Here is a 26124-nt window from a genome sequence, read left to right as displayed (position 1 = left end):
GCCCAACACACAAAGGAGGGGGCAACCCCAGCACCGGGCTGCCACCTCCCTCCCAGCCTCCTCAGCAGCCGGGCCCACTGCTCAGAAGCCGTTGACCTACCAGGAGCTCTCTGTGGATTGGAGCCCATCAGCAGAGGTGGGGGCTGGATGTGGCCTCCTGGGCGCACAGGGTTGACACAGCAAGGACAGTGCATGGGTGCGACTTTACTTCCTCCTGGAGGACACTCCCAGCTGAAGGAGTGACCATGGCAAGGTGGGACCGCCACGTATTCCTGGAGGGAGTGGAAGGGGGTTTGAGGGGGAAGTGTGTCTGCCAGCCAACTGGCAGGACCCTGGAGAGAGTGGGCTTCTCCCAGGACCTTGTGCATGTCTGCCCCCAGCATGCTGCATTCAGGAAAGCAGAGGCGTGAGACACGGGTCCCTATGGCCGGGGTCCCAGGAAGGCTGCAGCAGGTTGGACTGCCCAACCAGCCCGCCTGTCAGCCGGAAAGGTGAGAGGCCAGCGGCGGCTCTCGGCACAAGCCGGTCTTAGCTCTGCCTGCCTAAAGGTGATCTTTACATCAACCTTCCTCCTGCCCCCACGCCGCTTCGGTCTCGTCACAGGCATGCCACTTCCCTTCATCTCAGGGGGAAGCATCGGGGGCCTACCCCCCTTTCCATCAGTGGAGTTCCGTGTTCACCTGGTGCGCCTTGAATGTGTGGACAGGCCTTGGCACTGGCCTTGCTGCATCAACCCCATGCACCCAGGAGGTTGCATCTCGTGGAGCATAGGCGTCTTTGCCTCTCTGCTTTGTTCTGCTGGAGAAATCCCTGTCTTTCAAGAAAGGCAGAAGTGATTGCCCTTTTGCAAGTGGGGCAAGCCAAGGAGAGAATGTGTGTGAGAGGGAGGAGAAATCCCCAGCTGCAATTCCCATGCAGGATTTCCTGCTTGCAAAAGAGCAATCACTTCTGCCTCTCTTGTAAAGATGGATTTCTCTGTTGGAGGATGCCAGCAATCCTCTCTGTTTGTTCCACTGGAGAAATCCCTGTCTTTCAAGAGAGGCAGAAGTGATCAATTTTTTGCAAGCAGGAAATCTTGCAGGTCTCCTCATGATGAAGGAAAACCAAGATGGGGAGGCAAGCCAAGGAGAGTGTGTGTGTGTTCGGGGGAGAAATCCCCGGCTGCAATTCCCATGCAAGATTTCCTGCTTGCCAAAGGAAGGGACAAAGAGGGAGGGAAGGAAGGAAGAAAGGAAGGAAGGAAAGAAGAAAGGTAGGAACAATGGGAGGAAAGGAGGGAAAGGACAAAGAGGGAAGGAAGGAAGGAGAGGGAGGGAGGGAGGAAAGGACAAAGAGGGATGGAAGGAAGAAAGGAAGGAAAGAAGAAATGTAGGGACAATGGGAGAGAGGAAGAGAGGGAAGGCACCCACCCCAGTCCCACCCCCCTCCACCAGAGGCCAATGGATTTCCCTACACACAAACACAGGCACCCTGCAACAAGCCATTAACTTCGCTTGTCAAAAAGTTGCAAAAGTTGATCACATGACCCTGGGACACAGAAAGTCATAAGTATGAATCAGTTGCCAAGCATCCAAATGTAAATCACATGACCTTGGGGATGCTGCAACAGTCATAAGTGTGAAAAATGGTCACTTTTTCAGTGCCGTTGTAACTTTAAACAGTCACTAAGCAAATTGTTGTAAGTCAAGGACTACCTGTATTTTATCATTTTTTCATCTTTTTTTTCCGTCAAGTTTTTCAACTACATTTCCAGAGTTTCCATTGAATCCTTGACAAAAGAAAAGTGCAGCCCAACCAAGAACACTTCAACATCTATAAGCCCCCTACTATCTCTTGGCCTAACACAGTTCTTCCAAGGATTCCACACCCGGGCATCTATATAGGAGATTTCAATAGCCACCATACCCAATGGAGATATATGCTTAAAGATACTAACGGCGAGACCCTCTGCGAACTTATACCTAGTTTTTGATGCTAAAGATCGAGGTACTTTTAAATCAGCTGCATGGAAGAAAGAGTATAACCCTGACTTATGTTTTGTTACACAAGATAAAACCAAACCTGTACCGGCCTCTCAGCAAGTGCTACCAACCTTCCCCCATAGCCAACATAGACCTATTATCATTAAGACAGGAATAAAGATACCTATTATCAGATCTATACCCCGACCAAGGTGGAACCTGAAGATGGCCAACTGGGAAAAGTTTACGATGTACCTTGAGAACACAATAGGACGTATCCCGGCAGTTAGTAAAAGCTACTATCGCTTTGTCGGAGCAATCATGTCATCGGCTAAAAAATCCATCCCACGTGGCTTCCGCAAGGAATATATCCCAGGATGGAATGAAACCTGTGAAAACCTGTACCAAAAACATCTAGAGAATGGTGATGCTGAGATAGCCAATGAACTTCTTCATAACCTTGACCTGGCGCACAGGCAGAAATGGGAGCAAACTACGTCTGGATTAGACTTTAAACACTCAAGCAGGAAGGCATGGAGCCTACTGAAAAAATTGGGAGGAGACCAACCAGCTCAACGCAAACAACAAGAGGTTACTCCAGATCAAGTAGCAACTCGAATTGTCAACTTAACTAGAGTACCCCATGATAAGAAACATACTAAATTAGTGAAAAGAGAACTAAAGCACTTAAAAACTTTGTGCTCGCCTAGCCAGGAACATGCTCGACCCTTCCAAGTGGCTGAAATAGATACTGCCCTGAAGAATGTCAAAGCTGGAAAATCTGGTTTTGATGGAGTAATGCCTGAATTTATGATCCATTCTGGGCCTCGCACAAGAGAATGGCTGGCAAAATTCTACACAGATATCCTAACTTCCAGTAAGCTCCTCCAGAATTTAAGAGGACCAAGGTAATTGACATATTAAAACCTGGAAAAGAAAGCAACAAGCCAGAAAACTATCGCCCCATTGCTCTGTTAAGTGTTTGTTATAAACTACTTGAAAGGTTGATACTTAACAGAATTGGACAGAAAATTAACAAACAAATACCAATTGAACAGGCTGGGTTTAGATCTTATCGGAGCTGTGCCGATCAAGTCCTTAGTCTTACTAGCCACATTGAAAGCAGCTATCAGAATAAATTGAAAACATCTGTTGTATTTGTGGATCTCACAGCAGCATACGATACAGTGTGGAGGGATGGTCTATTAAGCAAATTCCTCCACACTGTCCCTTGTAGGACCATGGGCCGCCTAATAAATAACATGCTCTCAGCAAGGACCTTTCAAGTCATCATGGGTGATAAAATTAGTAAGCAAAGACATCTGAATAATGGACTCCCTCAGGGCTCTGTATTGGCCCCATCCTTATTCAACTTATATATTTCCGATATACCACCCATCCTATCAACAAAGTTCTCTTACACTGATGACTTGGCATTAGCATATAGCCACAAGGACATCGAAGTTACAGAAGGTGTACTTACAGCCAACCTTACAACTCTGAGCACATACTTCCACCAATGGAGGTTAATCCCAAGCGTAAGTAAGACAGTCACATCATGTTTCCACCTTAATAATAAATTGGCAAAAAGAGAACTCAATGTATACCTAAATAACAAATTGCTCCCATATGAGGCAACTCCAAAATATCTGGGGGTCACCTTAGACAGGACCCTGTCTTTTAAAAAACATATTCAGAATATGGCTGCAAAGGTTAACAGCAGAAACAACATTCTGCAAAAACTATGCGGAACAACTTGGGGAGCTGCAGCTCCAACTCTTCGATGCGCAGTCTACTTTGCTACTCTGTAGCGGAATACTGCGCACCTGTATGGCTAAACAGCTCACATACAAGAATTGTTATGTTCAACTCAACCATACGATGAGATTAATTACTGGGTGCATAAAATCTACACCTATTCACTGGCTACCAGTTCTTAGCCACATACTTACCCCGCACTTACGACGACAAGAAGCTCTCATTCAGGAGTATAGTAAGATCGTACTAAACTCCTCTCTACCCATTCATACCTATACCTCTGATCTCTTAAGATGTTGATTAAAGTCAAGAAATCCACCACTCCTCACAGCGCTTAAGCTGCTGGCCGAACATCAGAGCACTATACAAAAGTGGATGGAAGCATGGAGTAGCTATACCTCCCAAGATATTTCTGAGCATATTAATCCTAATAGTATACCTCCAGGATTTAATCTACCCCGACACATATGCGTGACATACAATAGAATTAGAACGACTCATGGGGTGTGTGCCAACTCTTTGTATAAATGGGGAAAGACATCTTCAACGCAATGTGATTGCAGGGCTCCCCGACAGACTATCCAACATATAGCGAGGGAATGCACTAATAGAAGATACCCAGGAGATTTTAAGGACTTCCTCTGCGTAACAACTGACTGGATCTCCAAACTCAACATTAAACTCTGAAATGTTATTTCTGTTTTCCTCTTAGGTTTTATAATTGCTTCTTTTTTAAAAAAATGTTTTAACTGTTCTAACTTGTAAATATGAAGTGCTTTTAATTCTGTGTGTGACCAGCCATACGCTAAATAAAATAAATTCAACAGGGATACAAATATCGGTACCAATAAAGCACATGAAGTGCTTTGGCTCTGGATTGATGATAGCAGAATTATAAAGTAAACATTTAAAGTCACCTTTGCATTTAGGAATCATGGGTCTTGTCCCATCACAATGGATTATAGAAGCTGATTGGGAAGAATTTACTGCCAGGACATATCCTGTTCTACAGGTCAGCTCAATAGAATGACCACGTTGCACAAATATATTTTCAGGCACATCTATTCCATCTTTAAGTTCTATCATCTGGCTTTCCAGTTCAACCCTGGGGATCACACAGGGATCTGAGGTGGAAAAGAAAGCAAATCTTGTTAGACAAGCTGTCAGTATACAAATAAATCATATTATCTTATTGCAAAATTCTAATAGTAGAATTTAGCTTTCACCTAGTAACTACTTCAGCTCAGATACAGATATGAAATTGTATACTGTATAAAAGAGAGGTGCTGCAAGCAAGAGCAATTAAATGGTCTTTATGCAAGAGAGAAAGAAAGCAGTGAATCTTAATGAGTAGAAATGCTCATGAAAATTAGATGAAGACTTTCCTTTCTGCTTACCAAGACAAATGGGTACTTTTGTCCAGGTCCCATTGTCACAAAAAGACCTGTTCTGGCTTTCCATGGCATAATGTTTTTGGCATCTGAATTCTACTGAAGAGCCAGATCTGTACTGCTTCACAGATAAAGTAGTAATGTCTCCATTCTCAATCCTGGGTGGACCACTGCAGTTTCCCCCTCTTTCTATTAAGTATGAAAGCATGGAGTAAATGAAAAAGTAAACAAACTAGCAATTTCTTCTCTAAGAATTAATATGTTAAATTGATCTAAATCAGGCATGTCAAACTCGCTACATCACGTGATGTATCATAACTTTTTCCCCATTGCTGGCAATGCGGTGGGCGCGGTTTCAAGATGACATGTCTGGCCTGTGGGCCGGCAGTTTGACATGCCTGATCTAAATCATCTAAATTTATTCTACATATTTTAATAACTTCAAATTACCTATAAAGATATTCTGTCCTTATAATAACATGTATGACAGAAATTATGCAATGTCGTTTATTCTTTGCAGAATGAAAATATCAAAAATTGATAAGTTATATATTTCTTGAATACACTCTTTGATATTTAAAATAGTAATAGTTTTCCAAAATAGCATTGACATCTTTAAAAAAACCATACAAACTCTTGCATTTGCTATAATATTCTTCTAAAAGAAAAACAAAATTGGCCATGATCAAATCAAATCAGTTAATGTGCCCTCAGATTTCATACATCAGCAACAACAAAAATCTATATCAGCTACAATCAGAAATCTTCCTGAAATAGTATTTCAGAAGTTCCATTAAACTCAGAATAAAATCCTTTCATAAATTCACTTCAAGCTCAAGTCCAAGGGACATCCTTAACAAGTTTTAAAGTCTTACATAAATTCTATTAACAAATATTCCATCTTCAACCCATCAATCAGAAATATCACCAATTTCAACTTTAAAGTTATTTTAAAACTTCAGATACAATTTCAAACTCAATTTAGTTGACAATAAAATATCATTAAATGGATTAAATTGACACTGTTCAAAGAGACCCTCCCAATGTCAAAGGCTGTAAAGCATAGAAGGGAAGGAATGTACTTTAGGATTGCAAGATTCTGCTAATGTAACCATGCAGAAAAGTAGAATTAGCTCATTTGATCGTACATCCTCTATGATCCACCTGTCAAGCCCCGTGGGCTCGACATCATGAGGGGAGCAGGGGAAACGCCGCGCAAACCGCCCGCCCGAACCTTCCTGCTGGAGCCACCCAGGAACAACACATCCAGCAGTCAAATGGCCGCCAGCAACCACGGGCAGCTGTTCCGGGGCTTTCTGGTGTGTCTGCGTCGACGGAGCTGCTGAAGGGACCCACAGGCAGTCAGACCGGCAGCCGCAGCTCGTCCTGGGATTACCCAGCTGCCTGTTCCTCGGTGGGGGCGTCGGGCGGCTCAGAGGGGGCATCGGGCGGCCCAGAACAAAGTCCGGACAGCGGGGCGTTGTGGGGAGCTGATAGGGGGGCTGTAACACTGACATGCTGGATGGTGGAGGGGAGCACGGAGGAGGGGTGGGGGAGTGCGAAAGGGGGGTTAAGGGCATACACTCACCTGGAGTCTGTGTGGGAGCTCAGGCACAAAGGGCGGGGTGATGTGCGGAGAGCTGGGAAGGGGGCGGGTTTTGAGCAAACTCAGCCGGATGCTGGTTTGCATGGGGAGGGGTGGGGCTAATCACCCCCAATGTATAAAAGAAGTGTTGGGACGGCTAGCTTCCAACGCTGACTTACTGTCACAGCCGTCCACGCTGAAAGAATGACGACAACGTGGTACGGGTGACGACGAGGTTTTCTTTACTTCTGACATGGCCGAGGGAACCCAGGGGGCTGTGCTTACTGTGGAGGGAGAGGAGCCAGCTGGGGCTACAGCGCCTCTGGACATGGGGGAGTTGGCAGAGGCCCCACTGACAAACCCCAACACGGGTGAGGCACTGGGATTCAGGGCCTTAATTGACTCGGGTAGCACACGGTGTCTTGTCGGTCAAGAGGTGGTGGCCAAGGTGGGTGTTGGGGTGGTGCGACTGGAAACCCCTATGCGCTTCCAACAGGTGGATGGCTCCCTCTTGGGGGGAGCGCCCATCACGCGCGTTGAGCACCTGTACCCACTGCCTCTGATGACGGACATGTTATCCCATCTGGCCAGTGGGAGGGTGTTCACTCGCTTGGACCTGCGGGAGGCGTACTATCGAGTGCGCATCAAAGAAGGCGACGAATGGAAAACTGCGTTTAACTGCCCACTCGGCAGTTTTCAGTTTCGTGTGATGCCGTTCGGGCTCCAAGGGGCTCCCGCGGTCTTCAAGCAGTTGATAAATCAGGTACTGCATGAGCATCTGTACAGGGGGGTCCTCGTGTATCTCGAAGACATACTAATTTACACGGAATCCATGGACGAGCACGTCAATTTAGTGCGGCAGGTATTACAGAAACTCCTAGAAGCTCGACTCTACGTAAAACTCACGAAATGCGAGTTCCATACCTCCCGTTTGGACTATCTGGGCTACCGGATCTCCGCGGCCGGAATCGCGATGGACCCCAAGAAAGTGGAGGCGGTACAACAGTGGCAAGCCCCAGGAACCCGACGGCAGCTGCAGAGCTTCTTGGGATTTGCCAACTTCATACCGTCCTTCGCCGCGATCGCACTGCCCTTAACGGACCTGCTGCAGACCAAACAGCTGACAGTGAAGCCGCGTCCAGGCTTACGGGTGGCATGGACCGCCAAGTGTCAAGGGCTTTTGAGACGCTAAAGGAGTTGTTTGCCAAAGAGCCTGTTTTGTTGCACCCCGACCCTACCGTACCATTCATTGTTCAAGCAGACGCCAGCGACGTGGTGGTGGGGGCCGTTCTCTTGCAGCGAAATAGTGATGGGGTACTACAACCATGTGCCTATGCTTCCAAGAAGCTGTCAGCCACCGAACGGGCCTGGGCCATCTGGGAAAAGGAGGCCTTCACCGTTTGGTGGGCATTGGAAACGTGGCGACATCACTTGGAAGGGGCGGAGAAGCCCTTTGAGGTATGGACGGACCACAAAAACCTGGAGGCTTTGCAGTCACCCAGGAAGCTGGCTCCAAAGCACGTTCAGTGGGCGCTGTACTTCAGGCGTTTCAAGTTCACCCTGAAATATGTCCCAGGGGGGAAGAACTTTCTAGCAGATGCGCTCTCGCGCCTCCCTCAATATGATAGCCGGCGGGAGGAGGTGGTGCAGGCTATTCTTCCCCCATGTGAATCGGAGGTGATACAAGCAGTGAAATCCAGGGCCGTCAATGACCTGTTGCAACACTTAAAGGATGCTCTACAAGGGGATATCTGGTTGCAACAACACCCGCACCTCCTGACCCTTCGGGAGGGTCTGGCCTGGTACCGGGACAGGATGTACGTGCCGCAAGCTCTTCGAGCAGATGTCCTGTTTAGGTTCCATGATGCCAAACAAGCTGGCCACTTCGGGTTCGTTAAGACTCTGCACCTCGCCCGGCGACAGTTCTGGTGGCCGGGTATGAGATGTCACATTGAGGACTATGTGCACCACTGTCATACGTGTGCTACCGCTAAGCCCTGGCCTGGTAAACCAATGGGTCTTTCACAAGCAGTGGCAGACCCCTGTCGGCCATGGCAGGACATAGCCATGGATTTTATTGTGGAGCTGCTGGAGAGCCGAGGGTATACCGTGATATGGACAATGGTAGACCTATTCTCCAAGCAGGCCCACTTTGTACCATGCAAAGGATTGCCAACAGCCCGACGACTGGCGTGGATGTTCATAACGCACATCTACCACCTACATGGCGTGCCCAGGTGTATCATCTCGGACCGGGGGGTGCAATTTACGGCTAGGTTTTGGCGGGAGTTCATCCAATTCATTGGATCATCCCAGGGGCTGAGTTCCGGGTATCATCCCTGCACAAACGGAGCAGCTGAGCGAGCCAATGCCGCAGTGGAGCGGTATCTGCGCAGCTATGTCTCCTATCAACAAACGGACTGGGCGGACCTGCTGGCATTTGCGGAGGTAGCCCACAATAATGCAGTGCACAGCAGCACCGGCTACCCTCCCTTCACAGTGGTGTCAGGGTATGACTTCTCCCCCATCCCGGAGTACGGCCAAGGGTCGGCATCTCCCTGCCAACCCAGGGAGTGGATATCGCAATTGGAAGGGGTGTGGAAAGCGACCAGAGAGGCGCTACAAAAAACGGCCAGTGTTATGAAAGAACAGGCAGACAAGAAGCGCCAACCCTTTCACACCCCTGGGGTCGGGGACTGGGTGTATCTGTCCACCAAATATTTATGTCTACAGATACCAAGTAAGAAACTGGGCCCCAAATTCATAGGGCCGTTCCAGGTCACCCAGGTCATCAACCTGGTAACGGTACGACTCAGGTTACCCAAATTCCTTGGCAAGGTACACCCGGTGTTTCACGGCAGTCTGTTGAAACCGGCATCCGTTCCTGTGGGGTTGGGGAAGGGGGGCCCCGGACCTGTTCGTAACGGGCACTACGAAGTGCAGGACATCCTTGACTCCAGGGTGCAGAGGGGAAGGGTACAGTACCTGCTATTGTGGAGGGGATATCTGGCGTCTGAGGCATCATGGGTGGCAGAGCGGGACGTCCAAGCACCACGGCTGCGTAGGGCGTTCCACCGTAGGCACCCAGACAAACCTGGGGGGGGTCGGATGGAACCCGTCGTCCATATTGGTACCTGTGTAACATCTTCCTCTTGCCTTCCAGGTGGTGCCCTGGTAGGAGGGGCCGCCTGTCAAGCCCCATGGGCTCGACATCATGAGGGGAGCAGGGGAAACGCCGTGCAAACCACCCGCCCGAACCTTCCTGCTGGAGCCACCCGAGAACAGCACATCCAGCAGTCAAACGGCCGCTAGCAACCACGGGCAGCTGTTCCGGGGCTTTCTGGCGTGTCTGCGTCGACGGAGCTGCTGAAGGGACCCACAGGCAGTCAGACCCGCAGCCGCAGCTCATCCTGGGATTACCCAGCTGCCTGTTCCTCGGCGGGGCCGTCGGGCGGCTCAGAGGGGGCGTCGGGCAGCTCAGAACAAAGTTCGGACAGCGGGGCGTTGTGGGGAGCTGTTAGAGGGGCTGTAACACTGACACACTGGACGGTGGAGGGGAGCACGGAGGAGGGATGGGGGAGCGCGAAAGGGGGGTTAAGGGCATACATTCACCTGGAGTCTGTGTGGGAGCTCAGGCACAAAGGGCGGGGTGACATGCGGAGAGCTGGGAAGGGGGCGGGTTTTGAGCAGACTCAGCCGGATGCTGGTTTGCATGGGGAGGGGTGGGGCTAATCACCCCCAATGTATAAAAGACGCGTTGGGACGGCTAGCTCCCAATGCTGACTTTGTATCTGCTAGGCTTTTCTGAAGTAAAGAAAACCTCGTAGTCACCCGTACCACGTTGTCGTCGTTCTTTCAGCGTGGACGGCTGTGACACCACCTTGCAAAGCTGCCAAATGATTACTTTTTAATAAAGACCATAAAGGATAATATTCAATTCAATTAATTATTACACATAGATCAATATGATTAAATAAATGCATAGTAATATCAATTTTGTATAATTGCTCATTCCATTGGGAAAAATAATTAATACATTCAGTATTTGTAATTTTCAGGCCACCAGATGTAAACATTTTAAACTTTATATGTTGCTGTCTCATTTGTTTTAAACAATATGCTAACAATTCTACCTGATAATTCACCAGGCACCCAATATTTTAATTTTAATCTCTTCAACTTGATCAGCATAAAAATCATCCATCAGTTATGTGAGCATAGCACAGTATACTTTTTATTTATAGGATGATTTAACCAACAAATATCCTTCAAGTTAAATTCTCCTTTAATGATATGACATCAACATATTTTTATACAACCATTGCAATTTGTGATACAAATTCCTATGCCTACCAATAGTATGCATATCTTCAACTACAAGGAAGTAAAATTCTTCACTGAAGCTCAAGATTTTGGATTGAACCTTAGAGACAATTTGTATGTTTGGAAAAATGCCAGAACATCCTTCTCCAATCTGATTTGCTTCAGATTTTTTTTGTTTTAGATTACAACTACTAAAATTCTTATCCAAAATATGAGTGATTTCAGTGAAGATTAAATCACTTTTAAAAGAATATAACTTTAGAAGCAAATGTTAATATTCATTATGTTATATTAATTGTTTTAATTAGCTGCAATCCCTAAAGAATCCATCATATTGACAGCATGCTTACCAGAGATACATAAAGGAAACTCCATGTAACCATCAACACACTTTCTGACTGATGGAGCCTCAAGGACATATCCTTCATTGCACTGAAATTGCAGGCTATGATTACTTTGAATAAGCCGAGCTTTTCTTTGACTTCCAAACACAAGCAAGTTTTTTGTTGTTAGCTGTTGTCTTGTAATACTGCAGGGTGCTAAAAAAAACCAGAAAATAAGGTAGATTTATCAATAGACACAATTGTCAATTGGTTTCCTTCTATTCCACCCACAAGAAAATCAACCTGATTTGCAGATCACAATGGATAGTTCCAGGCCAAAATAAATTAAGCCAAATTAGAATACAGTATTAGTGATATTCAAGTTATGATTCTGCTATAGATTTTACACTTATCATAGAGGACTGCCTTGTAGGAGCATGCACAACCAGATGTACTTGTGATTGTTTCAAGTTGAGTTAACAGCCCATTTCAGAGACTTCTGCAAAGATATTTTGAGTTAACTGAGTAATAGTGGAACAAAATTTGAGACAGCTGAAATGTTCCATATTCTGCTGAAATATGATGCAAAACATCTAAACATTTATAAGCACAGAAAATTGCCCCCTGGCTTACTTGATTTTCTTGTTTTCTCTTTTCTGCTCATATTAATGAGCTTATTATTGTTAATAGCAGGGGCAATCCAGTATCCTATCAGAAAATATCCTTCCATCCATTTAACACTTCCAGCATTATAGGTTTGATAGACAAAACTTTTAAAGCATTCCTTTACCTATCCAGTAAATATTGTCCTGTTGAGTGGTGATGTTGTTCAGTTTCTAAGTGATGTCTGATTCTTTGCAACCCCATGGCAAACCAGGCTCCCCTGTTCTCCATTGTCTCTTGGAGATTTCCCAAATTCATGTTAATGGCATCAATTACATTATCTCTCCATCTCATCCTCTGCTATCCCCTTCTCCTTTTCCCCTCAATCTTTCCCAACATCAGGGTCTTTTCCAATGAGTCCTCTCTTCTCATTTCATGGCTAAAGCATTTGAGCTTCAGCTTTATTATCTATCCTTCCAAAGAACGGTCAGGGTTGATTTCCTTTTGCATTTACTGATTTAATCTTCTGGCAGTTCAAAGGACTCTCAAGAGTCTTCTCCAACACCACAATTTGAAAACATCAATTTTTTGGTGCTTGGCCTTCCTTATGCCTCATCTTCCACAGGCTATGATTACTTTACAGAAAACCAAAGTTTTGACTATAAGGACGTTTGTCAGCAAGGTGAAGCCTCTCCTTTCTAAGTCTAAGCATCTTTTAATTTCATGGTTGCAATCACAGCAATCACTGCCTTCAGTGTCAGAACCCACCTTAGCCTACATCTTAAGAAAGTAGGACTCTTGCAGACAGATTTTCCAAGCAGAAACTTTTACTAAGAAATAGGAGATAGCAGGCAGAATAGACAGGATCTGAGGAATTTCCTCACAGATTGATATTTTTAAAGTGTCGCCAAGCAAACCTCACCCCACAGTTCATTCAGTCAGTTCCAGATCAGCCAAGCTCCAGGTGGTAAGCCCATCATGGGAGAGGAGAGATAACAGTCCAATGGCAGCAGGATCTTTTCCACCCTCCTCACACTTCATTTGGAGAAACAAACCAGATCCCTGAGGGTTGCATTCCTCTCTTCCCCACCCCCTTTTCTAGTTGCCCATAAATTAACTAAGAAAGCAATTGGTTATATTGTGATGGATAGCAGGCAGGTGGAATAAACAGAGGTTACATTTAATGGAGGAAGTGAAAGCCATAAAGCCCCATGCCTGTTCACTCGCCTCCTTGGGAATGGCAGAATCCAGGGAAAGATGGGATTTGGTTTTTGCTCAAAGGGGATAGTTAGAAATGAAATATAAATGGATTCTGACATCCTGCTCCCTTTAAAAATAGGACAGATCCACCTATAGAGGAAACAAAAATATAGGTGCTAGCCTGGTTTTATGGGATATTCTGTATGAAACCTCTTTAACAACTTAGGTGCTCTGATGTGACGTTTATGGACCCACTCATTTTCTGAGGAGGGAAAGTGTTTCCAAGCTACTAGCTACTAGGTATTGAAAGTACTGTGGTACTTTCTAGAATCTTTTACCTCTAAGTGTTGATCTTCTTCAACCATGATAGGAGGTGGGGGGGTGTTGGCCATAAGGGTGACTGTTGTTCTCTTTTCAAAAGACTGCAGTGAAAGATTGGGTGTATTTGCCTAAGATTTTTGGGTAGTTCTAATTCTACTGTTACTGGGTTTATGATTCTTTTAATTGGAAAAGGTCCTATATATTTTGGTCAGAGTTTTTTACAGGGCTGTAGGGATTTTAGGTATTTTGTAGACAATTATACCATTTCTCCTACCCTGAATGGTGTGGGTTCAACTCACTTTTTGTCTGCCTCTATTTTGTATGCTTGCCTAGCTTTGTCTAAACCTTTCCTAATGATTGGCCAGGTGTTTTGTAATTGTGCAATCCATTCATTCAGCAATGGGATTTCCGGTTCATTTGGGATTAGTTATGGCATAGGGTTGAAACTTTGACCAGTGGCTATTTGAAAAGGAGTGTATCCTGTGCTGGAGTGGACTGTGTTATTGTAAGCAACTTCTGTAAAGGGGAGTAGGTCTGTCCAATTTGTTTGCTGGAAATTAATAAAGCATCTTACGTATTGCTCAAGTACTGCATTCCCACGTTCCAATTGGCCATTCACTTGAGGATGATGACTAAATGACAGTCCCTGAGTGGTTCCTAAGAGGGATAAAAATTCCTTCCAAAACTTTGATGTAAATTGCACTCCCCTATCAGATATGATGCGTTGGGATGCTCCATGAAGTCTGTAAATGTGTTGCATGAATAGTTTCTCTAAGGTTTTTGCAGTGGGAATTTTTTGGCAAGGGATAAAGTGCACCTGTTTGGAAAACAAATCTGTAACCCCCCAGATTACAGTGTTCATGTTGCTTTCTGCTAATCCCACTATAAAATCCATGGCTATTTCTTTCCAGGGAGCTGAGGAGTTCGTCACTTGTTGTAACAGTCCAGGTGACTTCCCTTGCAGCCTCTTAGCCATTGCGCACATTTGGCAGCTGGACATGTAGCTTTCTATGTCCTTTTACATGGATGGCCACCAAAATTGCCTTTTAATTAAATGTAAAGTTTTTACAAATCCAAAATGCCCTGCTGATTTTGTATCATGGCACAACTGCATGAAATTGATCCTCTGGGTGGCTGGTATATATAACTTCTGCCCCACCCTGGGTAGTCTGTCTTTGATTGTGCACACATGTCTATTTTTCTGGAACCATTCATCTGTTTCCAAAGACTTTCAGAATTTGATTCCACTTTGGCTATCCAGCTATGGCTTTAGTTTAGCTTGGGCCCTGGTGGTTACTGGCACTGCCAGTTGTTGTTCAGGCATAAGTGTTTTAGACTCAGTGGCTTGTGTGCTGTTATATCGGGGCATGGAAGACAGTGCATCTGCCAGGAAATTTTTTCAACCCAGCAAGTGTTTAAGTGTGAAACGGAATCAGTGAAAGTGCTGAGACCAGCAGGCTTGTTTAGGAGTGAGTTTCCTGGGTTTTTAGCGTTTCCAAATTTTTGTGCTCTGTCCAGACCTGGAAGGGGATTTTATTTTCTTCAAGGAAATGACACCACATACAGGTGAAACTCGAAAAATCAGAATATCGTGCAAAAGTTCATTTATTTCAGTAATGCAACTTAAAAGGGGAAACTAATATATGAGATAGACTCATTACATGCAAAGCAAGATAGTTCAAGCCATGATTTGTCATAATTGTGATGATTATGGCTTACAGTTCATGAAAACCCCAAATCCACAATCTCAGAAAATTAGAATATTGTGAAAAGGTGCAATATTCTAGGCTCAAAGTGTCCCACTCTAATCAGCTAATTAAGCCATAACACCTGCAAAGGGTTCCTGAGCCTTTAAATGGTCTCTCAGTCTGGTTCAGTAGGAATCACAATCATGGGGAAGACTGCTGACCTGACAGTTGTGCAGAAAACCATCATTGACACCCTCCATAAGGAGGGAAAGCCTCAAAAGGTAATTGCAAAAGAAGTTGGATGTTCCAAAAGTGCTGTATCAAAGCACATTAATAGAAAGTTATGTGGAAGGGGAAAGTGTGGAAGAAAAAGGTGCACAAGCAGCAGGGATGACCGCAGCCTGGAGAGGATTGTCAGGAAAAGGCCATTCAAAAGTGCTGAGGCTTGAGTCAGTGCATCAAGAGCCACCACACAAAGATGGATCCTGGACATGGGCTTCAAATGTCGTATTCCTCTTCTCAAGCCGCTCCTGAACAACAAACGTCAGAAGCGTCTTACCTGGGCTAAAGAAAAACAGACTGGTCTGTTGCTCAGTGTTCCAAACTCCTCTTTTCTGATGAGAGCAACTTTTGCATCTCATTTGGAAACCAAGGACCCAGAGTCTGGAGGAAGAATGGAGAGGCACACACTGCAAGATGCTTGAAGTCCAGTGTGAAGTTTCCACACTCTGTGTTGATTTGGGGAGCCATGTCATCTGCTGGTGTTGGTCCACTGTGCTTCATTAAGTCCAGGGTCAACACAGCCATCTACCAGGAAATTTTGGAGCACTTCATGCTTCCTTCTGCAGACGAGCTTTAAGGGGATGCTGACTTCATTTTCCAGCAGGACCTGGCACCTGCCCACACTGCCAAAAGCACCAAAACCTGGTTCAAAGAACATGGCATTACTGTGCTTGATTGACCAGCAAACTTGCCTGACCTGAACCCCATAGAAAATCTATGGGGCATTGGCAAGAGAAAGATGAGAGACATGAGACCGAACAATGCAGAAGAGCTGAAGGCCGCTATTGAAGCATCCTGGTCTTCCATAACACCTCAGCAGTGCCACAGGCTGATAGCTTCCATGCCACACCACATTGAGGCAGTAATTGCTGCAAAAGGGGCCCTAACCAAGTACTGAGTACATATGCATGCTTATACTTATCAGAGGTCCGATATTGTTCTATGTACACTCCTTGTTTTATTTATTTTTTATCTTTTTTTTTTTTTTTTTTATTGAAAAGTTTTAAAATACAATTTTCCCTTGAAAAACCCCCCTTCCCCCTCCCTCCTCCCCCCCTACCTCCCCTCCTCCCCCCTCCCTCCTCCCCCCCCTACCTCCCCCCCTCCCCCCCCCTACTTCCCAGAGCTGAATACAAGGTATATATATATAAAAAAAAGCAAACCTAAGCAACCATATACTAACAACTATAAATTCTAAAATCCATCACTCTCTAGCTTATATAGGATAAAACAAACCTTAACAATATTAAATATATATATAAAAAAAACTAGAATAAGAAAAGGACACTCTCTAGCTTATATAGAATGGAACAAACCTTAATAGTATTAAACATATATTAAAAACAAAAAAAAGGAAAAAGAAAAAAAAAACCCTTCTCAACCCTATACTTATCCTAAATAAACTCCATCCATTTTATCCATTCCATGATATAACATTCTTACAAATAATTTTCCAAATTAACCAAGGATCCCAAATCAAAAAACTTTAAAGTCAACTCTTCTGTAATCGACCGTTCCTCTTCCCGTACCACATCTATAATTATTCCAAACACAACAAAAAAGAAAAAAAAAATTGCAAACAAAACTTGAACTTTAATCCAAAAAAGCTCACCCTTTCCACAAAACCACCAAATATAGAAATATATTGCGTCTACACCCAAATCTTTTCCCCCCTCCCCTACTTGACTACATGACTATATCGTAAAAGTTCCAAAGACTTCTGCGATTCCTGCTACTTTCTCTTCTTAGATCGTTTTGCAGCAGCACGCGTCACCCTCTGTTTTATAGATTCATCCAACGAGGTTGTATCTTGATCTCCTCCAACACCGTTGTCTTCTATCTGACCATCTTCGGCCTCTTGATGCACTCCTTCTCCAGATCCCTTTCCAGCTTCCAAAAGTGTTAATGGCGTTGCATTTAAAACATTATTGTAGAAATCACGCGCTTGCATCACAGTAACCAAACGGTACTTTTTACCTTCGTGCGTCACCATCAACCCCACTGGGATCTCCCATCTGAACCTTATATCTCGTTGCTTGAGCTCTTGCACAAGAAATGTAAAATCCTTCCTTCTCCTTAGAATCTTTGGAGGAATTTCTTTTAAGACCAAAACTTCTTGATTAGCAATCATAACTTTAGTATCATAAGCAGCTTGTATAACTTCATCTCTAGTTTCCCTTTTTGCAAAATATACCACCACATCTCTAGGCAACTTCCTCTGTCTGGCAATCCATGAATTCACACGAAACACTTTGTCCATGCCTCCTTTTATTTCAGATGCTGGCTGTTTCAACACTATTTCAAAAGCCTCAGAAACCAGCTGCTTTAGATCTTCCTTAGTATTCTCCTTTAAGCCTCTAATTCTAATGGCAAACTGCATCTGGAAATATTCAGCAAGACACAGTTCCTTTTCCATTTTATTTTCATTCTCCAATACTTTTGCTTCTAATATAGCATTCTTTTGAGTCAAGTCTTCTAGCTTTTCCTCCAATTCTTCCACACACCGAGCCACTTTACACACTGAAGTCAAGATGTCTACCCTCATCGCTTTGAGCTTCTGTTCCATCCTCTCCTCCATTCTCTCCTCCAATTTCTCCAATTTCTCCTCCATCTGTGCAAATCTAATATTAATTGATTCCAAAATTACCTGGGTATGTTTTTCAAGAGCATCTTGTAAGTCCTTTGATGTCAATACATCAGGAGGATGCAGCGCCTGCAATAATGATTGTTGCACGGGAGAAGTTCCAGCACTCCGAAGAGTTTTAGGGGGTGGTTTAGCCGCCATCTTTTACCAAATATGACGCACTTTCACTTCAGATTTGTAATCCAAAAAAGTCCATCAAGCTGGAGAGTAAAACATAGTAATCCTCTTTACCATTTCCTCTTGTATCGCTCTGCCTGCTCCTTTAAATCATAGTCATTCCTTCAGGCAGGGGTGGTCGCAGACGGCTGGCTCTGCTCCAAGAATCAGGAGCAGAGGCGACGGCCAGCTGGGAGCAGCCCAGGCTACGGGGGAGTTCAATCCTTCAGCCGCCCAAGCCATAAGCTCAGGCGGCCCTGGAGAACTCTACCCCTACCTGGGAGCTCGCCCCCTCCTCTTCTCCCGAGGAGGGGGGCTTCGGATTCGCCCGAACAGCTGATCGGCGCTGTTTCGGGCGAAAAAAAACAACAGCTGAGCCGCGGGCAGCCCGGGAAGGCTCCCTCCGTCGCCGCGGAGCCACCGGAAGTCCCAGTCCTTGTTTTATTGATTGCATGTAATATTCTAATTTTCTGAGATTGTGGATTTGGGGTTTTCATGAGCTGTACATAATCATCACAATTATGACAAATCATGGCTTGAACTATCTTGCTTTGCATGTAATGAGTCTATCTCATATATTAGTTTCCCCTTTTAAGTTGCATTACTGAAATAAATGAACTTTTGCACGATATTCTAATTTTTCGAGTTTCACCTGTAAGTAATGACTAGCTCACGGCGTAAGCCTCCTTTTCCCACACAGCCCAATGTTGTTTTCTCTCCATGAGTTTCCTGGACATATATACACACAGTTGCAGTGCCCCCTTGTCATTTTTCTGTAATAATACAGCTTCCACCGCCACATCGCTTGTGTCTGCCTGTATTACGAAAGGTTTACCAGGGTCCAGGTGTCTCAGTATGGGTTTGGCAGAAAAATGTCTCTTTAGCTTCTCGAATGCTGCTTGACATTCCTTTGTCCACTTCAGGGGCTGGCTCAGTTTCACTCCCCTCCTCGTTTTTAACAAGTTTGTGAGGGGTAGGGCTATTTGGGGGAATGAAGGGATGAATTGGGGATAGAAGTGTGCAAAACCTAGGAAACTTTGCAGTTGCTTCCTTGTGCAGGGTGGTGCCCATTCTAATACTGCCCTGACTTTCTCGGGGTCCATTACAATGTCCTGCAGGGATATGCAATACCCCAGGATGTCTATTCTTTCCAGGTGGAATTAGCATTTTGATAATTTGGCATATAGGCGGGCAGCTGCAATTTTTTTAGAACTGCTCTGACTAGATTTATTTGTTCCTCTTTTGCCTCAGTGAAGATAAGGATGTCATTTAAGTAAACCAGGACCACCTTAAATAGGTGCTCTCTTAGGACTTCATTGATTAATTGCATAAAAATGGTCAGGGCCCCTTGCAGTTCAAATGGTAGAACTTTGAACTGGTAGCATTGGACAATTGAACACGGTATTCCATTGGTCCCATTCTTTGATCCTAACTTGGTAGTATGCTTCTCTTAGGTCTAGTTTGGTAAAAATCCTTCCTTTCGATAGGTGGAATAGCATATCCTTCATGAGAGATAGGGGATACAGATTACTTTCACTAATTGCATTTAAAACATGGTAATCCATGGACAAACACAAAGTGCCATCCTTCTTCTCCCTAAATAGGACCAGAGCAGCCACTTTGGGTTTGGCAAGTTCAATAAATCCCCTTTCTAAGTTTTTATTTATGAATATTTCCATCTCCTCCATCTCTTCGGGGCTCATGGAGTACAGCCTGGGTTTTGAGAGTTTTGCCCCAGGTTTGATTTCTATAGCACAGTCTGTGGGTTGGTGAGGAGGGAACTCATCCACCCATTCCTCACTGAAAACTTCAGCAAGGTCCCGGTATTCTTCTGGTATTTCTGGTAACTCCCTCTCTTCTTCCAGTGATGCTGTCTTGGCTCCTGGGGTTTGGGGGGGAGCTTTGGGGTTTTAACTTCACACACTCTCCCTCCAAGAAATTGAGTTCTGCTGTTCTCCAATTTACCCAAGCGTTCCATTTCTTTAACCATTCCAGCCCTAGAATCATTGGGCATTCCATGCCTGGGATCACTACAAATGTCATATCTTCCTCATGGGTCCCCAGGGACAGGTGAACTGGTAAGATGGCTAGGATAGCTGGCAACCCCCCCCCCTGCAATGGACCCATCAAACTGGCCAAATGAGATGGTTACTTTAGTTTCCTCACTGGAATGCCCAAGTTCCCCACTAGCTCCGGACTAATGAGGCAGCAGGTGCAACCAGAGTCTATTAAGGCTTTCACTTTGACAGCTTCGGGCATGGAGGGAGCTAATATAGTCACTGTCTTGAGGATGGGTGGAATGGATCCACTTACCAGGGTTTCACCCTCCACGCTGTCCTCTGAGGTGTCCACCACCCCTGTGTTGTAGGCCAGAGTTCCCTCCCATTCTGTGGCAGGGGTTGGAGACTCTACATCCTCTATCCCCCTCATGATGGGCTCTTTTCATTTTGCTGGGGACTTCCTGATTTCCCGGGTGGTGATGGGTCTGATTTTGCACTCAGGGGCTTTTGAGCGGCATTCTGTAGTGCGGTGGTCCTCTCTCCTGCATTTTAAACAGCCCGTTGACTTCTTAGCTGTAACCGGTGGTTTAGCTGGCTCATGCGTCTGCTCGGGAGGTGGGCTGGCCCATGGTTTTCCTTGGTGGTGCCTCTTCAGTAGGTCTATCTCCACCTCTTCTGCCAGGACATACCAGTCATTGAGGTGGTGTGAGTCCCCTCAAGGCAGGCAAGCATCACACAGGTCATAGTTTAGCCCATCTTTGAAATGGCTAAGGAGTATGTCTTCTGGCAAGTTCAGCTTGTTGGCAATAGCCCGGAATTCTTGTGTATATTCAGCCATCAGGTGTCTGCCCTGCCTCACCATTTTGATTCTCTCATGGGCTTGTGATCAGCCAGGGGGTCCTTGAATTGCCTTCTCAAAGAGGACATAAAACAATTGAAATCGCTGAGCTCTGGGGCGTCAGAGTCATGCAGGTTTACCACCCAGTCTGCGGCCGGTCTGTCCAGGGCAGATTGCACAATATGTATGCGGGCTTTGTCACTGGGGATGTCCCTTCCATATTCTTCCATGTAACTGAGGACTTGAGTTATTAAAAACCCCAAGCGTGGAGGCTCCCCCCTGAATTTTGCTTCCACAGGCGGGAGTCTTTGAATGGATTGGTGCCTTCACCACTGGTGGTATTGCCTTCCATCCTGATCCCCATCTGCAGGTCAGCAGGGGTTGGGGGCTGCCGAGGTGATAGCTACGGGTTCAGCGGATGTCCCCAGTGCTACAAATTTTGGATCCCCCTCACTGTCTCTCCAGCTACAGGTCCAGGTGCTGGTGCAGTTATGGGACTCTGGTTTCTCTTCCCTTAGAGAGCCAAGGGGCTTTTTTTCATCAGGTCAATAGCTTTCTCTAGGATCCAGTCTGAGTGTGGTGCATAACTCCCATCCTCTTCACTGGTGTGCAGGGATTTGTCCATCTCTTTCTTCCATTTGGGTTGGTGGCTGCCTCGTCTCAGGGTCACTTTTCTTGATACCTTTTTCCACTCGCTTTTCCTTCCAATGCCCATTGACCACTGTGGTTTGTAATCGCGCATCTCCATCACCTGTTCCCCAGAGGAATATAATGCTTCAGATCCCCATAGCTGGTGGGATCTTGATCAGGGGGAAGGCTTTCTTTCCATAGAGCTTTCCTCCTTCCCTGCCTCATCTTTTGACATTGTATTTTTGCAAAGTCCCCTGGTAAGGTTCTTCCTTCCAGGTTGACTATTAATACAGATCCTGTCTGTCAGAACCCACTTCAGCCCACATCTTAAGAAAGTAGGACTCTCGGAGACAAGTTTTTCCAAGCAGGAACTTTTACTAATAGGAGATAGCAGGCATAATAGACAGGATCTGAGGAATTCCCTCACAGATCGATATTTTTAAAGTGTCTGCAAGCAAACCCCACCCCACAGTTCTTTCGGTCAGTTCCAGATCAGCCAGTCTCCAGGTGGTAAGTCCGTTGTAGGAAAGGAGAGATAACAGTCCATTTGCAGCAGGATCATTTCCACCGCTCCTCACACTTCATCCGGAGAAACAAACCTTGTATTTCTCCCCCCACCCCCTTTTCTAGTTGTCCATAGGTTGAGAGGGAATGCCTACTAAGAAAGCAATTGGTTATATTGTGATGAATAGCAGACAGGTGGAATAAACAAAGGTTACATTTAATGGAGGAAGTGAAAGCCATAAAGACCCATGCCTGTTCCATCTCCCCCCTTGGGAATGGCAGAATCCAGGGGAAGATGAGATTTGGTTTTAGCTCAAGGGGGATAGTTAAAAATGAAATATAAAAGGATTTTGACAATAAGCTTCCAATTGAATGTAATTTAATTATATCCACTGATTTGCTTACTCATTCAACAATGTAGGTCATTTTAATTTTTTTAGCTTTCAAATGGAAGACTACGATACCAGTACAGTTATGGGTTCAGCATAAATGGAAAACCTGGATGCAAATTCAAGCTAATTCTCAAAGAATTTGGCAGCTGCAATTCTTATCCTACTGGATGAATTCTGTATTTTCTCTCAGGTCTGCACTAGTCAAAAAAAGCATAATGGCTTACCCAAGCATTTTGGTGGATGAGGTGTCCATTTTTGTCCCTTACACTGAATCCATTCAGGTCCTTCCAAGACATAGGCAGGGTTGCACCTGTATTGCACTCTGTCATTTTCCAGATACTTGGCTTTCTCAGTACTTACAATTTCCCCAAAGTCAATGTCCTCTGGTTCTTCACATGCTGAAATTATATTTACATAAAATTGCCTTATTTGCTTGGACAAGCTCACTTTTTCTACGAGTATTTACTCTCATGAACTTCTCATGAACTGTGAGATAACACATTTCCTGCTCTAATCCAAGTTAGATAATTATTTCCCAATTTTGTCTTAACTAGAAAACCAATGCCTGCTGGGCACTTACTCCTAACTATAGGAGTAAATCCTCAATTTAGTGATCATTTGAAATTCCAAGGAACTTACTTGTGGAGTGCTTATGACCCAGATTCAAAATTCCAACACTCAGCCCCTGCCTTAGTCACATAAGCCCACTTCAGTGCTGGGCAACTGGGTTGCATTTACAGCCATTTGCAGCATCTCATGTTCAAATGACCCTGTTTTATGTCACTTTTTCCAAAAAACCAGCATTTACTTCTGGTTTACAGCAAAACTTCACCAACAACAACCCACTGGAACACTTAACAAATATGTATTTTCACTTGACTGTGACAATTCATTTAATGGCCACCAAAAATGTTAATAAAATCTGGTCAGTCTCATAACTGATTCACTTTATGATCATAACATGTTGCAACTGTGATGGGAAATTTCCGTTAGGTCCTAACTCAAGGACTTCTGTAATATGTAACCTTCCCTTGCTGATGCCTAACCTAAGCAGCTCTGGGGATGGGCAGATAGAGAGAGGTTGAAAGGCTATCAAACCTGCCCCCTAAAGCAACCTCTTTGTAAGTGATTCTGTGGAATTTTGTCCAATACATACCATGCTTACCATGGGTGGTCCTGAGGGAATCTTTCTGACAGTATACATATTAGATCAGGGGTCTTCAAACTCGGCCCTTTTATGACTCATGGACTTCAACTGGCTGAGAAATTCTGGGAATTGAAGTCCATGAGTCATAAAAGGGCCGAGTTTGAAGACCCCTGTATTAGATTATCAACAATAAAGCTTTGTTAATTGTAATCACCCTGTCATCTTTCTTGTATACATCAGCAATATCTGACTCAAAATATTAAAACTGCCAACAGTTCATTCCTTACTAGTACTGCCTTCATATTTATTTTTCAATATCTATTACATTTTCTCTTTTTATCAAATCTAAATGGTGCCAGCCGAGAATTATTCTGTATGCTTTAACTCTCAAATCTTATTCTTCCCTTCTTCTCCTTATCTTTATAGATGTAGAGCATAATAGAATACAATTGTGAGATATTAACACACAGAGAGAAAGAGAGAGAGAGACAGAGAGAGAGACAGATTATTCTGTGTAGAGAGTGCAAATATTCATTCAAAACAGCAATGGTGGGCAGAAGCAGAGAAATAAAATAATTGTAAAATAATTATATCTAACCCTTCAGCTGTCAAATTTGAAAGTAAGAGCTTGAAATGGGGTGGTAAGCATTACTTATTGTACCAATGGTTTATCAGTTAATTTTACAATTATTGGGAAAGGAATACCTTCCATAGTCTCTGTTGACTGGGTCAATGCTTCTCTTACTAGCCAAGGCAACTGGCAGGCAACCATCAAAAACAGTGATAAATAAATGATTGGCTCTAAGGTTTGATTAGCATGAATGTAAGTAAATGTAGTCTAAGCTTCAGTGTTTTGAGATATGAATATTTTCTACTTTTTCTTCTTCTAAAGGATATTATCAATGTGAATTAAGATATATACTAATTGCTTTTTTATTTATCCTGATGTACATATAACTGAAATATATCTCTAGAATTTCAAACTTCTGACTTATGAAGACTCATCTCCTTGGCACAGAAGGTTACAGAAACCATAGATATGGTTCCTACATGATCAATGTTCTTATGTAGGTATTATGTGCTTTAGTGGCAGCCCAAGGCATAACAGAAGCTATCATAAAGTCACCTCATCTGGAAGGAACAAGAGAAAACAAATTGTGGGTAAGTATAGCTTGTCGATCGGAAGGTCGGCAGTTTGGCGGGTCGAATCCCGAGCGCCGCGTAACAGAGTGAGCGCCTGTTACTTGTCCCAGCTTCTGCCAACCTAGCAGTTCAAAAGCATGTAAAAATGCAAGTAGAAAAATAGGGACCACTCCGGTGGGAAGGTAACAGCGTTCCGTGCGCCTTTGGCGTCTAGTCATGCCGGCCACATGACCACGGAGATGTCCTTGGACAAGCGCTGGCTCTTCGGCTTTGAAACGGAGATGAGCACCGGCCCCTAGAGTCGGAAACGACTAGCACGAATGTGCGGGGGAACCTTTACCTTTACCTTTACCTATAGATTCTACAGTACTGGTAGCATGTTCTTGGTTGAATTATGGTAGGAATATATTCCATTTTTATACCTATTCATTTCAACATTTCAGGATCTATTTCATTTATAACCAAATAAACCATCAAACACAAATGTTTCAATGAAATCAAAGAATAAGCTTTTATTTCAGTTTTAAAGTAGCATTATTAGAAATGAATTAGACATTTGGTTATCAAGTTTTTTATTAAATTTTTTATTAAATTTGTTAATGTTATTAACACCTCAAAACTGGTGTAAATTTACAATACTGATGCAAATTATCTTGCTATACACAAATCAGTTGCTCCAAAATCTTGCATTTGAGAAGGGGATTGGAATTATAAGTCTATGATATTCTTAAAGAATCTGCCATTACAAATTTTCAGAAAGCTATAAATGAAAAATTGAACTCTTTGCTTTTACTAAAAGTACCTTTAATGAATGTAGCAGAGGCTGTTTTCCTTAGTAATTCCTTGATTACTTTTCTTAACTTACCATTTTGAGAAGAGCAACATGGCCAGAGAAGAAAAGCAGCGACCAGGAGCAGCCAGTTCTTCATAGCTCTTCAGGCAGTGTCTGAACCACCAGACCTCACTTCAGCAGTCTGGCTTTCTCACCTGATTTCTTCCAACTATTACTGTCCTTTCCTTATTTTATGTTTATTTGTTGTCAGGAAACCTGGGAGAAGGAAATATTACTGGAATAAGAATATAACAACAAACAAATAGTTCAGTTTTTTCAAGAAGTGCTTTAAACTCCTCAGAAGGAAAAATTAGCAATTTCATTCCAAGATAAATAGCAGAAGCTAACAGCAAAATTATTATGCAAACCATTTCCTCATTCTTCCAGGTCTTAACACTCCATA

General features: G+C 44.2%; 1 protein-coding gene across 2 annotated transcripts in view; it reads right to left on the bottom strand.

Annotated features, from left to right (window-relative positions):
* The window catches only part of LOC308667065 (complement factor H-related protein 1-like), a 122341-nt gene extending 96467 nt beyond the window's left edge, over positions 1–25874 (bottom strand). For both annotated transcript variants that reach the window (XM_081326142.1, XM_081326141.1), the window contains exons 1-5: positions 25755–25874; positions 22824–22997; positions 11369–11557; positions 5117–5299; positions 4637–4843 (exon numbers count right to left, since the gene is read on the bottom strand). In XM_081326142.1, the coding sequence (XP_081182268.1) occupies positions 4637–4843; positions 5117–5299; positions 11369–11557; positions 22824–22997; positions 25755–25818 (817 nt within the window). In that variant the 5' untranslated portion in view covers positions 25819–25874. The remainder of the gene's footprint in view (positions 1–4636; positions 4844–5116; positions 5300–11368; positions 11558–22823; positions 22998–25754) is intronic.
* Between the last annotated feature and the right edge of the window lie 250 nt (positions 25875–26124).

Source organism: Vipera berus, assembly GCF_964194415.1.
Source record: "Vipera berus genome assembly, chromosome: 3".
Taxonomy (NCBI): Eukaryota; Metazoa; Chordata; class Lepidosauria; order Squamata; family Viperidae; genus Vipera; species Vipera berus.
Note: the sequence above shows the minus strand (reverse complement) of the source record. Positions and strands in the feature narration are given on the sequence as shown.